The sequence below is a fragment of the Drosophila santomea genome, chromosome 2L (genome assembly GCF_016746245.2).
Source record: "Drosophila santomea strain STO CAGO 1482 chromosome 2L, Prin_Dsan_1.1, whole genome shotgun sequence".
NCBI lineage: Eukaryota > Metazoa > Arthropoda > Insecta > Diptera > Drosophilidae > Drosophila > Drosophila santomea.
This window is the reverse complement of record NC_053016.2, coordinates 21,766,732-21,782,948: the sequence shown is the minus strand read 5'-3', so window position 1 is coordinate 21,782,948 and position 16,217 is coordinate 21,766,732. Positions and strand designations below refer to the sequence as shown.

Genomic DNA, 16,217 nt, shown 5'->3' with positions numbered 1-16,217 from the left:
CTTCCAGTACGTTCCTCGTTCCTTTTTTTCAAATTTGCCGCCCATTCGAATTTCCGTGCCGCTACTTCGTCCACCACTCTTCTTCCCGCATTCCACGTTTTCGTCTTCTCGCCATCTGGTCACACTACTGGTTTCGATTGTTTCCGATAACTTTTGTTGGCGCGGCGTTGCCATTCGATGACCATAGTGTTTCCATAGTGTGACCCGTCATGTGCTGCTTTTTCCGATGTTTCTGCCCATCGATAGACACTATCGAGTGCCGATCGACCGCCTTGTGATCGAGGCGCCCCCTTCCCTAAGCACATGGTGGCAAAGCAAACTTCGACAACAAGGAATTATTTTGCGGTAAATTTTCTCTTTTTTCCCATTTCCCTTACCTTCACCGGGAGCGTAGCTCTCTTTCTTCCAGCACCTCACCCCCCCGGGCGGGTCGCGATGATGTGGATGGACATTCTCTCTTCGCCACTCTTCAACCCACACGTGAGTACCCACACACCCGACTCCCTTAATCTCCTTCTGCGCATACTAATATTTCCTTTTTCTTGTTTCAGATCGTAACGTTACCATGAAATGTATTGCTATGTTGTTATTTTGAGAATATACCTGCCGACCTTCTTTGTTGTGTGCGCGCTGTGACCCGTCCCAAAAACAATCGTAATCCGTGTTCTGTGTGTGTTTTAATGAACAAAGTCTTTATTCGGTGCTGACCAGACGGAACATGCGGATCTCCGCCGCCGAAACTCGGACCCGGAACCTGGGATCCCTGCGGTCGGAGTGGGTGATGGGGATGGGAATGGCTCTGGGGACCCCATCCGGATCACCTGCGCCGAGTGGACGTACCGCGGGGATGCGGGTACCTCACTCGCTTCCTGTCCGCCTGCTTCCTCCTCCTGCCAGGCGGCTTCGTACTCCTTGCGGGCCCTGGCTCCTGGCTCTCCTGAGTCTCCAGGTCCTCCTTTCTCCTGTGGGGTCCTCCTCCCACTCCAGCTCACTCTCGTCGGAGGTGACCACTGGTTCTGGGTCTTCGCCTCTATCGTCCTCGGCACCTCGCCTTGGAGTTCGGGTGGGCCGCGGGTTAGGCAATCGCCTACCCCCGACCGCCCTTGCCCCTAGCGGGCCCTTCGGGACTCTGACCCAGAGTGGACAGCATTGAGTACTGCTCCTTCGTACATGTGTTCATGGCGGTTGTAGAACTTTTTGTGTTTCGACCCCTCTGCCCACGCCTCCACTATACCTCGGTTTCGCGCCTCCTCTTTGGCGGTCACCGTTGTGTCCCTCGGCGTTCTTGTGTCTTCCCACTCTCGACGCCTGACTTTACGCTACCGTTCCCTTGGGTTGTACCGTCTCTCCTCTATCCTCAGGAGCATTTTAGGAGTGCTTCCTACCGAACGGTTGCGCAGTTTTATTGTCTCCTCTGCCCTGAACAGGATCGGATCCTCGCTTCTTGGTGGTGGGTCTGTTACTCTTGCGAAAGTCAGTACAATTCCAAGCGGATAACGGTCGTTCTTTCGCCTTTCTTACCCTTTCTTACATCCCGCTCCTGGCGACCTTCCCTACCCTTGGCGGTGGTTGCTGAGGCAGGATTCTGGCTCGCTCGTGTTCCGCTTCCGTTGACTCTCGCCTAAGCCTGAAGCTAGAACGGTTGTTAGATTCGCAATCTGCACCCGTTGACTCTCGCCCTGGCCTGACGCTAGAACGGTTGTCGAGCCTAGTCCGTTCTCAGGTGCTGCCATCCTCAACCTTTCCGCCGTTCGTGACTGTATTCCTCCCTGGTGGTGGCTCCCGAGGCAACGCTCTGGTCCGCTCGCGGTCCGCATCCGTTGACTCTCGCCTTGACCTGACGCTAGAACGGCTGCCGAACCCCATCCGCTCTCAGGTGCTTACGTTTCCTTTTCCTTCCTGCATGCCTTCCCTGCTTTCTTCCGAGGACTCTGCCTATTAATTATGTCTATACCGCTGTTGATTATGTCGATAACCATGTTTAGATTATGGGTTTTAACGGAGTCTTCTGACATGTTATTAATTTTTTCCTCTAACTCCTCCCTGTCGTCTTCATCTAATGTACCAAATAAGTATTTTTATGCCTTCCCTACTACGTTCAAGATACCTCTTTTGCTTCTGTTAATAATTCTTAATCCATTTATTTCCCGTTTTAGTTTATCGACTAAATATTGTATCTGAGGTACATTGGGATAGTCATTTGCTTCAGTTACTAGATTTTCGAACAAGCATTGTCTTTGTTATGTTTATACTCAAATAGTGGTATTCGTAGCTGGTTGGAATTTCCATCGTTCCGGTTTGGAACATAAGATATCCATTCTTCGCACTTATTGGGTTTACTTCGATATTGCTGCATTTGACCATAGTAATAAGTGATAAATGCAACTAAGCATTATTAGAAATATATTGCGTACTTTGCGCTTCTCTGGCTGGTCTGGAATTATCGTATTTGCTCTTATAAATCTTTTTTTGTTTCTTGAATTTTGATTTATAATGAACGATTTTCCTGCCGCGGTTTGTTTCCTCAAAATGTTTACTGTCAACTTGTTCAATTCTTCCTGTCTTTTTAAATGGATTGGTGATTTTACTCTTCACGAGTGGAGCCTGTCTATATTTTATATCAACTTCAAAATCATGCCTATTCTTATTAAGATATTCGATCTTATCAATTTTGTTTTGTTGTACGTTAAAGTCTGGGCTGCCTGCATATAGAAAAATGTCTGCCGGAGATCGTTTTGTACTATTATATTCAGTTTTATGATTATAGACGTATAAAATTGTTTCGAACCTTGCAAACCTATCATCGATATTTTGTTCACTACCGATGATTCTTAGCTTTTCGTTTACGGTCTTGTGAAATCTTTCTATATCGGATACACCATTTTTGCTGGTTGTTACAGAAATTTGAACGCCTTCGGATCTTAACCAATTTTGCAAAGCTATGAACATAAAAGTTGAATCATTGTCTGCTTTAATTTCTTGTGGCTTTCCCATATCATTGAATATTTTAGTAATGGCTCTTTTCGCTTCTAGCCAATCTCTACTTTTTACTTCAACTAGGGAGGCAAATTTTGAATAAATATCAATACAAGATAAGAAGATCTGGTTACCCGTGAGATAAAAATCTATCACGTATTTTTCTCTTGTGTTAAATATTTCTGGTGTTGTTTCAAATGTCAATTTAGTGTCTCGATGTTCTGTTTTTGCTAGATTACAGATTTCACATTCATTAATAATATTTTGAATTAGCTTTTGACTATCTGGGTAATAGTATTTTTCTTTAAACCAATTAATGGTTTTTTCTATACCTGGGTGTAAAACTTCCTTATGTCTCTTTAGGATTAAATCCTTAAATTCTGCATAAGTTAGTATATCAATTAGCTTCGTGGTACATCTCAATAGTTTTGTGAAATTGTTAGGGCTTATGATTTCGGTAAATGCTCTCTGGAAGATCAGAAAATACTCATCATTAGGGAAGTAAATTGCGCTTTTCTTGGTGCACACATATTCCTTAATGAGGGTTTTGGCGAGTTCAAGTGTCATTTCTTTATAGATTATTTTAATCTTTAGTTTTTGAAAGTAGTGGATTACACTTGTTGTGTCATTGTCGCCTTTTTCTATCTCTATTTGTCTAGAGAAGAAATTGATTGGTCTCTTCGTTATAGATATATAATTTAAATTATCTTCATTAGCACTGTTTGCGACTTCGCCAACCATGACTTCTTTTATCTTTGTGCGGGAAAGAGCATCCGCGACATAGTTTTTTTTGCCTGGAAGATATTTTATTTTATAATCGAATTCGTTAAGTTTGATTTTCCACCTTTGTACCATACCAATACCAATGGCTTGTGATCACTCATTATCTCAAATGGCCTGCCGAATAAGTATGACCTGAAATATTTTGTCGTCTAAACTATAGCTAACAATTCTTTTTCAATGGTAGCATAGTTTATTTCTTGTTCGTTCAGCGTTCTGCAGGCATAACAAACAGGCATATGGTTCTGTGATAACACTGCACCAATAGCTACATTACTTGCGTCGGTTGTTAGAGAAAAGGGCTTCGAAAAATCGGGGTAGATTAATATCGGATCTGAAGTTATCAAAACCTTTAGTTTTTCAAATGATTCGATGTAGTCTTTACATTTAATATCTATAACAGCACCTTTCTTTAGTTTGAGGGTCATGGGTTTAACTATCTTGGCAAAGTTAGGAATGAACTTGCGATAGAACCCACATAATCCCAAAAATGATTTGATCTGTTTAGGTGTCTTAGGTAACGGAAAATTTATGATTGCATTAGTTTTGTTTGGGTTTGGTTGAATGCCATTTGTTGTGACAATATGTCCCAGGAATTCAGTTTCTTTTTTCATGAATTCACATTTGTCTAGCTGCAACTTCAAGTTGGCGTCTCTCAGTTTCTCAAAGACTTTCTTTAGAGATAAAATATGTTCCTCCAATGAAGTGGAGTAAACATAATCCCAAAAATGATTTGATCTGTTTAGGTGTCTTAGGTAACGGAAAATTTATGATTGCGTTAGTTTTGTTTGGGTTTGGTTGAATGCCATTTGTTGTGACAATATGTCCCAGGAATTCAGTTTCTTTTTTCATGAATTCACATTTGTCTAGCTGCAACTTCAAGTTGGCGTCTCTCAGTTTCTCAAAGACTTTCTTTAGAGATAAAATATGTTCCTCCAATGAAGTGGAGTAAACAATAATATCGTCCAAATAAACTAAACAATCTTTGTAAATCAAATCTTTCAAACGATTATTCATACATCTCTGAAATGTAGCTGGAGCATTCTTTAGGCCAAAAGGCATACGTGTATATTCGTAATGCCCATGCTTAGTTGAAAAAGCTGTTTTTGCAATAGAATTTTCGTCCATCTGGATTTGGTGAAAACCCTTAGCTAGATCAATGGTGGTAAAATATTGGCATCTACCTAATTTATCCAATATCTCATCCATTCGAGAAATGGGGAATTTGTCATTAACAGTTATCTCGTTTAGATTCCTGTAATCAACTACCAACCTAAATTTTTGTTTCCCAGAGGCGTCTGCCTTCTTGGGGACCACCCAAATAGGAGAACAATTGATTTGTTTGTTGACTTCTTGGTCAACACTTTGGGGGTATTTATAGGGTTTACGGTATACTGGATCCTCATGCTGAGTCTGGATGACATGTTTAATAGTACTGGTGAAGGTCAAATTTTCGCCTTCCTTGTACTGAATGTCTCTATATTCGTATAGAACTTTCTTTAAATATTCAATTTCCTCTACATTTAGATGTTCGAGTCTGTACTCGTTACATTCGCGTAACTCATTGTTGATCGCGAAGTTGACTATATCGTTGTCAACGGACATGGGATCGAGATGTGTTACATCATTGTCCACTGTGTCACTAACAACTTTTGAAGTGAGGCATTTTTGTAATGCGGTCTCCTTCTTCTGTTGTTGATGCTTTGGTTTAAGGCACTTAGGTGCGGTCTTAACCTTTTGCATCTTTGGATTGATTTCCTCCACGGGAGTGGAATCATCCTTTTGTTGTGGGTCGAGGCATTTAGATGCGGTCTCGGCCTTCTTTTCTCCATACACAAACTTAAAGCTTCTTGAACCTAAAGTTACCGTCTCGTTATCATAATCTATCTTAGCTTTCGTATCTTCTAGATACTTTCGACCTAACAGGAAATCATAATTGTCGGAAAATTTGTGGATATAGAATTTCTGAACAGACGGACATACTGAAGTGGGTTTCATTATTATGCTTTTCTTTAATTTTATTGCCCCTTTAATGGTATACACTGTTAGATCTTCTTCTTTTTCTTCTAAATTTTCAAAATTTTTCCTAATGATATTGATGGATGAACCTGTGTCGATCATTCCCTTGTAAATTTTGTTATGATAACCTATTTTTACATGGGGACTGGTACGTCCTTCTGTGTCACTTGAGTGTCCGAGGCAGTTTGATGAAAATTTACATCCATTCTGCTTTGGCCACTTTGACTTTCGCGTTGTCTTTTTACCGGCATCTGACCGTTAGTATTATTTGAAGTTGAAGGTTGGAAATTAAGGGAATTGTTAAGAGGATTGTTTTGTTGGCCTTGTGTTAACTCCCTTCTAAACGTGTAATAATTTCCCCTTTGATTAACCGGTATGGGACGAGTGGAGTACTGATTTTGATTTATTGTAGGTTGATTAGAATTTTGATGTTGCGTATTGTTATTCTGATTCGTTCCAGGATAATAATTGCTGTGATTGTAATTTCTATTATTGTAATATCTTTGATTATTGCTTTGACTATGATTTCCCCTGTTCCTGCGTCTGTTCCCTTCTGATCTATTAAAACGCTGATTTTCCGGACTGGCGTCATAGAGGCCTAGCTCCATTGAAGCTTGTTTTAATTTATAAATAGTATCAATATCTTTGCGTGCCAATGACATATAAATTCTATCCGGCAGTTTTCGATCTATTACAGATTTAACAGTTCTTTTTAACATTTCAGTGTAATTTGATTTATCTACAGGGTCGCTTTCTAATTCTAACTTGTCGAACATAATCCAATATTGTGATTCGAGCTTCTCGATGAACTTACAGATGTTTCCGGGGTATGATGTATCCTCCAGTTGTCTTATAAGTTGTATGTAGGGCCTGTGATCCTTGAATGCCATCGCCAGGACCGTCTTTGTATCCAGCCATGTGCTTACTCTTTCTTGGGTCACGACCTCCAATGCTGCATCCACTAGTAACCGTTTCACTGCTCCGTAGATAACGTGTGCTTGTCTGGCATCTTGGGTAGGGTATAAGTTGAGTAGCTGCTCGACCTGGTTAACAAACACAGACAGCTTGCCAGGTGTGCCATCGTAGTAGTTCAGTTCTTTAATTTGATTTAATAATTGATTTAGGTGGGTTTCCGAAAGTTGCGGAACTGCCATGGTGTATTTGTATAAGTATTTGGATACACGTTTATTTAAATTCTTTGTTTTAAGTTACGGAATTAAAAATTTTAATTAATTTTGTTTCCGACCGCACGGGATTTTAAATTGTCTTGCAGATGTTACTGACCACACGGGTTTTTAAATTGTTTTGCAGATGTTACTGACCACACGGGATTTTAAATTGTTTTGCAGATGTTACTGACCACACGGGAGTTTTTCTTGAATACTACTTTTACGTAGATTCTTTTGCGGATCTCAAAATAATTTTAGAATCACTGTTTTAATTCGCCGATCCTGGATAGCTAGTTGTATAGCGTATCCTTCAATGGATCAGTACCGTACTAAAAGGACTCTTTATTTAACAGATCCTACCGGCTGCGCCAATTAAATAATCGCAATACTCATATGTAAAAAAAATATAATTTTATTTTACTGAATGATTACAATATTTTTTAGTTGAGAAGAACACCGACCGATTATTATTAGGTCTCAGACTGAACTCTGATAATTACTCTGATTTGATTGACGTTCAAGCCTCGGTTTCGAGCTTTTCTAATATGGACTTTAGACTTTAGGGTTCTGATCAAATGAAGAGAGAAAGCTTTGGAGTTGCTGACTTTAATAGTCTTCGCATTTCTCTTGGATTCAAGTGCATTCGCTCTTGGATACAAGTGCTCTTAGAATCTTATAATTTTGTTTATTGAAATCTAATACTTCTGTTTTCGGGATTGCGAGTCCGAGCTTTGAACGTGGGAACGCAACGATGATGCGAGGGCTTAAGCATAGATTGTTTAAATTAGGCAACGGATGTTTAGTCTACCAGTGGGTGACTTATCAGGTATCTGGTATCTGTTGGGTACATCCAGAGTTGTGTTGGGTGTATGGGTGTGTGGGTGTGTTTGGGTGTACATGTTGTATGTGTATTAGTGTGTAGGCATGTGCTTAAGTCTTAGGGACTTATGGATATGTCACTCCCCCAATCATTGAATTTGGCCTGTCCTCAGGTCGTTAAATTTGGATATATCATAACATTGTTTTCTGGTTGAATATTTTCCTTGACATTAGTTTCAAGGTTCTTCTTTTTGTTTACAATATTTGACAATAATTTTCTTAGGTATATTTTTAAACTTATATGCTAAATACAGAGTCAAACTAATTATCATGATGACAAAAGTTGTAATGCATATAATTTGGAAAAAGTTGTAGTGTTTTACATGTAATTTTATCATTTCTTTTGTTTCTAAGTGATTTATTGGTTCTAAGCGTGTAACATTGTTGGTGATATAAATCGTTTGTGTAAAATCTGCTACATTATTAGAAATTAGGAATTCATCTATTTGCATGGTACAATTTTTAATTTTAATGATGTTGTTTCCTGATATTAATATTTTGTTGTTTGTACAATCTTGGTTGACAACTGTTTCAGGAATATTCCATGTTAAAAGTATATTTGGTTCTATATAATTTATTTGGAAATTTCTTTGGGTTTTAATGTATTTGCATTGAGTTTGCTCTTGTTTAATAAGTCCAACAATACATTTGTCGAATATTAATTTATCTGTATCTTTATGAAATACTTGGTTATTGAATACATAAAACTTATCGAATATTTGCTCGGTTAGAATATAGTTATGTTCATCTGGGTACGGAACTATTTGAAATATCGGAACTTTAGTGACCTCGCTAGGAACGTGGGATATAATCAAAATTTCGTTCGTGTCTGTCTTGAGCCAAGTTGATGTTTTTATCTTTAGCATTTTCTCCGAATTTATGTGTTTCAAATAATCATGTTTTAGTAATTTTGGGTTAAAGATCCCTAATCTGGTTAATTGCATACCTAACTCGATGTCTTCTATGTATTCTGTAAACTGCTGTAGGTTGAATATCAGTATCGCAATTTGTTGGTTCTGTTCTTTTTCCACCTTGAGTCTATTAATTATGTCTATACCGCTGTTAATTATGTCGATAACCATGTTTAGATCATGGGTTTTAACGGAGTCTTCTGACATGTTATTAATTTTTTCCTCTAACTCCTCCCTGTCGTCTTCATCTAATGTACCAAATAAGTATTTATATGCCTTCCCTACTACGTTCAAGAGACCTCTTTTACTTCTGTTAATAATTCTTAATCCATTTATTTCCCGTTTTAGTTTATCGACTAAATATTGTATCTGAGGTACATTGGGATAGTCATTTGCTTCAGTTACTAGATTTTCGAACATAAGCATTGTCTTTGTTATGTTTATACTTAAATAGTGGTATTCGTAGCTGGTTGGAATTTCCATCGTTCCGGTTTGGAATATAAGGTATCAGTTTTTCGCACTTGGTTGGGTTTACTTCGATGTTGCTGCATTTGACCATAGTGATAAGTGATAACATGCAACTAAGCATTATTAGAAATATATTGCGTACTTTGCGCTTCTCTGGCTGGTCTGGAATTATCGTATTTGCTCTTATAAATCTTTTTTTGTTTCTTGAATTTTGATTTATAATGAACGATTTTCCTGCCGCGGTTTGTTTCCTCAAAATGTTTACTGTCAACTTGTTCAATTCTTCCTGTCTTTTTAAATGGATTGGTGATTTTACTCTTCACGAGTGGAGCCTGTCTATATTTTATATCAACTTCAAAATCATGCCTATTCTTATTAAGATATTCGATCTTATCAATTTTGTTTTGTTGTACGTTAAAGTCTGGGCTGCCTGCATATAGAAAAATGTCTGCCGGAGATCGTTTTGTACTATTATGTTTAGTTTTATGATTATAGACGTATAAGATTGTTTCGAACCTTGTAAACCTATCTTCGATATTTTGTTCACTACCGATGATTCTTAGCTTTTCGTTTACGGTCTTGTGAAATCTTTCTATATCGGATACACCATTTTTGCTGGTTGTTACAGAAATTTGAACGCCTTCGGATCTTAACCAATTTTGCAAAGCTATGAACATAAAAGTTGAATCATTGTCTGCTTTAATTTCTTGTGGCTTTCCCATATCATTGAATATTTTAGTAATGGCTCTTTTCGCTTCTAGCCAATCTCTACTTTTTACTTCAACTAGGGAGGCAAATTTTGAATAAATATCAATACAAGATAAGAAGATCTGGTTACCCGTGAGATAAAAATCTATCACGTATTTTTCTCTTGTGTTAAATATTTCTGGTGTTGTTTCAAATGTCAATTTAGTGTCTCTATGTTCTGTTTTTGCCAGATTACAGATTTCACATTCGTTGATAATATTTTGAATTAGCTTTTGACTATCTGGGTAATAGTATTTTTCTTTAAACCAATTTCTATGCCTGGATGTAAAACTTCCTTATGTCTTTTTAGGATTAAATCCTTAAATTCCGCATAAGTTAGTATATCAATTAGCTTCGTGGTACATCTCAATAGTTTTGTAAAATTGTTAGGGCTTATGATTTCGGTAAATGCCCTCTAGAAGATCAGAAAATCCTCATCATAAGGGAAGTAAATTGCGCTTTTCTTGGTGTACAAATAATCCTTAATGAGGGTTTTGGCGAGTTCAAGTGTCATTTCTTTATAGATTTTTTTAATCTTTAGTTTTTGAAAGTAGTGGCTTACACTTGTTGTGTCACTGTCGCCTTTTTCTATCTCTATTTGTCTAGAAAAGAAATTGATTGGTCTCTCCGTTATGGATATATAATTTAAATTATCTTCATTAGCACTATGTATACTATGTATATGTTGCGTCTGCGCTGTTTGCGACTTCGCCAACCATGACTTCTTCTATCTTTGTTCGGGAAAGAGCATCCAGAGCCTGGAAGATATTTTATTTTATAATCGAATTCATTAAGTTTGATTTTCCACCTTTGTAATTTCATGTTTGGCTCTTTGATATTATTCAGCCATACCAATGGCTTGTGATCACTCAATATTTCAAATGGCCTGCCGAATAAGTATGACCTGAAATATTTTGTCGCCCAAACTATAGCTAACAATTCTTTTTCAATGGTAGCATAGTTGATTTCGTGTTCGTTCAGCGTTCTGCTGGCATAACAAACGGGCTTATGATTCTGTGAGAGCACTGCACCAATAGCTACATTACTCGCGTCAGTTGTTAGAGAAAAAGGCTTCGAAAAATCGGGGTAGATTAATATCGGATCTGAAGTTATCAAAATCTTTAGTTTTTCAAATGATTCGATGTAGTCTTTACATTTAATATCTATTACAGCACCTTTCTTAAGTTTGAGGGTCATTGGTTTAACTATCTTGGCAAAGTTAGGAATGAACTTGCGATAGAACCCACATAATCCCAAAAATGATTTTATCTGTTTAGGTGTCTTAGGTAACGGAAAATTTGTGATTGCAATGGTTTTGTTTGGGTTTGGTTTAATGCCATTTGTTGTGACAATATGTCCCAGGAATTCAGTTTCTTTTTTCATGAATTCACATTTGTCTAGCTGCAACTTCAAGTTGGCGTCTCTCAGTTTCTCAAAGACTTTCTTTAGAGATAAAATATGTTCCTCCAATGAAGTGGAGTAAACAATAATATCGTCCAAATAAACTAAACAATCTTTGTAAATCAAATCTTTCAAACGATTATTCATACATCTCTGAAATGTAGCTGGAGCATTCTTTAGGCCAAAAGGCATACGTGTATATTCGTAATGCCCATGCTTAGTTGAAAAAGCTGTTTTTGCAATAGAATTTTCGTCCATCTGGATTTGGTGAAAACCCTTAGCTAGATCAATGGTGGTAAAATATTGGCATCTACCTAATTTATCCAATATCTCATCCATTCGAGAAATGGGGAATTTGTCATTAACAGTTATCTCGTTTAGATTCCTGTAATCAACTACCAACCTAAATTTTTGTTTCCCAGAGGCGTCTGCCTTCTTGGGGACCACCCAAATAGGAGAACAATTGATTTGTTTGTTGACTTCTTGGTCAACACTTTGGGGGTATTTATAGGGTTTACGGTATACTGGATCCTCATGCTGAGTCTGGATGACATGTTTAATAGTACTGGTGAAGGTCAAATTTTCGCCTTCCTTGTACTGAATGTCTCTATATTCGTATAGAACTTTCTATAAATATTCAATTTCCTCTACATTTAGATGTTCGAGTCTGTACTCGTTACATTCGCGTAACTCATTGTTGATCGCGAAGTTGACTATATCGTTGTCAACGGACATGGGATCGAGTGTTACATCATTGTCCACTGTGTCACTAACAACTTTTGAAGTGAGGCATTTTTGTAATGCGGTCTCCTTCTTCTGTTGTTGATGCTTTGGTTTAAGGCACTTAGGTGCGGTCTTAACCTTTTGCATCTTTGGATTGATTTCCTCCACGGGAGTGGAATCATCCTTTTGTTGTGGGTCGAGGCATTTAGATGCGGTCTCGGCCTTCTTTTCTCCATACACAAACTTAAAGCTTCTTGAACCTAAAGTTACCGTCTCGTTATCATAATCTATCTTAGCTTTCGTATCTTCTAGATACTTTCGACCTAACAGGAAATCATAATTGTCGGAAAATTTGTGGATATAGAATTTCTGAACAGACGGACATACTGAAGTGGGTTTCATTATTATGCTTTTCTTTAATTTTATTGCCCCTTTAATGGTATACACTGTTAGATCTTCTTCTTTTTCTTCTAAATTTTCAAAATTTTTCCTAATGATATTGATGGATGAACCTGTGTCGATCATTCCCTTGTAAATTTTGTTATGATAACCTATTTTTACATGGGGACTGGTACGTCCTTCTGTGTCACTTGAGTGTCCGAGGCAGTTTGATGAAAATTTACATCCATTCTGCTTTGGCCACTTTGACTTTCGCGTTGTCTTTTTACCGGCATCTGACCGTTAGTATTATTTGAAGTTGAAGGTTGGAAATTAAGGGAATTGTTAAGAGGATTGTTTTGTTGGCCTTGTGTTAACTCCCTTCTAAACGTGTAATAATTTCCCCTTTGATTAACCGGTATGGGACGAGTGGAGTACTGATTTTGATTTATTGTAGGTTGATTAGAATTTTGATGTTGCGTATTGTTATTCTGATTCGTTCCAGGATAATAATTGCTGTGATTGTAATTTCTATTATTGTAATATCTTTGATTATTGCTTTGACTATGATTTCCCCTGTTCCTGCGTCTGTTCCCTTCTGATCTATTAAAACGCTGATTTTCCGGACTGGCGTCATAGAGGCCTAGCTCCATTGAAGCTTGTTTTAATTTATAAATAGTATCAATATCTTTGCGTGCCAATGACATATAAATTCTATCCGGCAGTTTTCGATCTATTACAGATTTAACAGTTCTTTTTAACATTTCAGTGTAATTTGATTTATCTACAGGGTCGCTTTCTAATTCTAACTTGTCGAACATAATCCAATATTGTGATTCGAGCTTCTCGATGAACTTACAGATGTTTCCGGGGTATGATGTATCCTCCAGTTGTCTTATAAGTTGTATGTAGGGCCTGTGATCCTTGAATGCCATCGCCAGGACCGTCTTTGTATCCAGCCATGTGCTTACTCTTTCTTGGGTCACGACCTCCAATGCTGCATCCACTAGTAACCGTTTCACTGCTCCGTAGATAACGTGTGCTTGTCTGGCATCTTGGGTAGGGTATAAGTTGAGTAGCTGCTCGACCTGGTTAACAAACACAGACAGCTTGCCAGGTGTGCCATCGTAGTAGTTCAGTTCTTTAATTTGATTTAATAATTGATTTAGGTGGGTTTCCGAAAGTTGCGGAACTGCCATGGTGTATTTGTATAAGTATTTGGATACACGTTTATTTAAATTCTTTGTTTTAAGTTACGGAATAAAAATTTTAATTAATTTTGTTTCCGACCGCACGGGATTTTAAATTGTCTTGCAGATGTTACTGACCACACGGGTTTTTAAATTGTTTTGCAGATGTTACTGACCACACGGGATTTTAAATTGTTTTGCAGATGTTACTGACCACACGGGAGTTTTTCTTGAATACTACTTTTACGTAGATTCTTTTGCGGATCTCAAAATAATTTTAGAATCACTGTTTTAATTCGCCGATCCTGGATAGCTAGTTGTATAGCGTATCCTTCAATGGATCAGTACCGTACTAAAAGGACTCTTTATTTAACAGATCCTACCGGCTGCGCCAATTAAATAATCGCAATACTCATATGTAAAAAAAATATAATTTTATTTTACTGAATGATTACAATATTTTTTAGTTGAGAAGAACACCGACCGATTATTATTAGGTCTCAGACTGAACTCTGATAATTACTCTGATTTGATTGACGTTCAAGCCTCGGTTTCGAGCTTTTCTAATATGGACTTTAGACTTTAGGGTTCTGATCAAATGAAGAGAGAAAGCTTTGGAGTTGCTGACTTTAATAGTCTTCGCATTTCTCTTGGATTCAAGTGCATTCGCTCTTGGATACAAGTGCTCTTAGAATCTTATAATTTTGTTTATTGAAATCTAATACTTCTGTTTTCGGGATTGCGAGTCCGAGCTTTGAACGTGGGAACGCAACGATGATGCGAGGGCTTAAGCATAGATTGTTTAAATTAGGCAACGGATGTTTAGTCTACCAGTGGGTGACTTATCAGGTATCTGGTATCTGTTGGGTACATCCAGAGTTGTGTTGGGTGTATGGGTGTGTGGGTGTGTTTGGGTGTACATGTTGTATGTGTATTAGTGTGTAGGCATGTGCTTAAGTCTTAGGGACTTATGGATATGTCACTCCCCCAATCATTGAATTTGGCCTGTCCTCAGGTCGTTAAATTTGGATATATCATAACATTGTTTTCTGGTTGAATATTTTCCTTGACATTAGTTTCAAGGTTCTTCTTTTTGTTTACAATATTTGACAATAATTTTCTTAGGTATATTTTTAAACTTATATGCTAAATACAGAGTCAAACTAATTATCATGATGACAAAAGTTGTAATGCATATAATTTGGAAAAAGTTGTAGTGTTTTACATGTAATTTTATCATTTCTTTTGTTTCTAAGTGATTTATTGGTTCTAAGCGTGTAACATTGTTGGTGATATAAATCGTTTGTGTAAAATCTGCTACATTATTAGAAATTAGGAATTCATCTATTTGCATGGTACAATTTTTAATTTTAATGATGTTGTTTCCTGATATTAATATTTTGTTGTTTGTACAATCTTGGTTGACAACTGTTTCAGGAATATTCCATGTTAAAAGTATATTTGGTTCTATATAATTTATTTGGAAATTTCTTTGGGTTTTAATGTATTTGCATTGAGTTTGCTCTTGTTTAATAAGTCCAACAATACATTTGTCGAATATTAATTTATCTGTATCTTTATGAAATACTTGGTTATTGAATACATAAAACTTATCGAATATTTGCTCGGTTAGAATATAGTTATGTTCATCTGGGTACGGAACTATTTGAAATATCGGAACTTTAGTGACCTCGCTAGGAACGTGGGATATAATCAAAATTTCGTTCGTGTCTGTCTTGAGCCAAGTTGATGTTTTTATCTTTAGCATTTTCTCCGAATTTATGTGTTTCAAATAATCATGTTTTAGTAATTTTGGGTTAAAGATCCCTAATCTGGTTAATTGCATACCTAACTCGATGTCTTCTATGTATTCTGTAAACTGCTGTAGGTTGAATATCAGTATCGCAATTTGTTGGTTCTGTTCTTTTTCCACCTTGAGTCTATTAATTATGTCTATACCGCTGTTAATTATGTCGATAACCATGTTTAGATCATGGGTTTTAACGGAGTCTTCTGACATGTTATTAATTTTTTCCTCTAACTCCTCCCTGTCGTCTTCATCTAATGTACCAAATAAGTATTTATATGCCTTCCCTACTACGTTCAAGAGACCTCTTTTACTTCTGTTAATAATTCTTAATCCATTTATTTCCCGTTTTAGTTTATCGACTAAATATTGTATCTGAGGTACATTGGGATAGTCATTTGCTTCAGTTACTAGATTTTCGAACATAAGCATTGTCTTTGTTATGTTTATACTTAAATAGTGGTATTCGTAGCTGGTTGGAATTTCCATCGTTCCGGTTTGGAATATAAGGTATCAGTTTTTCGCACTTGGTTGGGTTTACTTCGATGTTGCTGCATTTGACCATAGTGATAAGTGATAACATGCAACTAAGCATTATTAGAAATATATTGCGTACTTTGCGCTTCTCTGGCTGGTCTGGAATTATCGTATTTGCTCTTATAAATCTTTTTTTGTTTCTTGAATTTTGATTTATAATGAACGATTTTCCTGCCGCGGTTTGTTTCCTCAAAATGTTTACTGTCAACTTGTTCAATTCTTCCTGTCTTTT

The 16,217-nt window shown here is 37.3% G+C and overlaps 1 protein-coding gene across 2 annotated transcripts; it reads left to right on the top strand.

Annotated features, from left to right (window-relative positions):
- Positions 1-265: 265 nt before the first annotated feature.
- Positions 266-1,580, top strand: LOC120458017. 2 transcript variants are annotated; one of them, XR_005617156.1, is made up of 3 exons: positions 266-345; positions 395-480; positions 552-1,580. XR_005617156.1 is itself a non-coding variant. In XM_039645519.1 (2 exons), exon 2 carries the CDS (start codon positions 719-721, stop codon positions 1,151-1,153), a length of 435 nt encoding a protein of 144 aa, XP_039501453.1. In that variant the 5' UTR covers positions 314-480; positions 552-718; the 3' UTR covers positions 1,154-1,580. The 2 variants fall into 2 exon arrangements, 1 of the variants encoding a protein (XP_039501453.1); XM_039645519.1 differs by having other exon boundaries at positions 314-480.
- Positions 1,581-16,217: the final 14,637 nt, after the last annotated feature.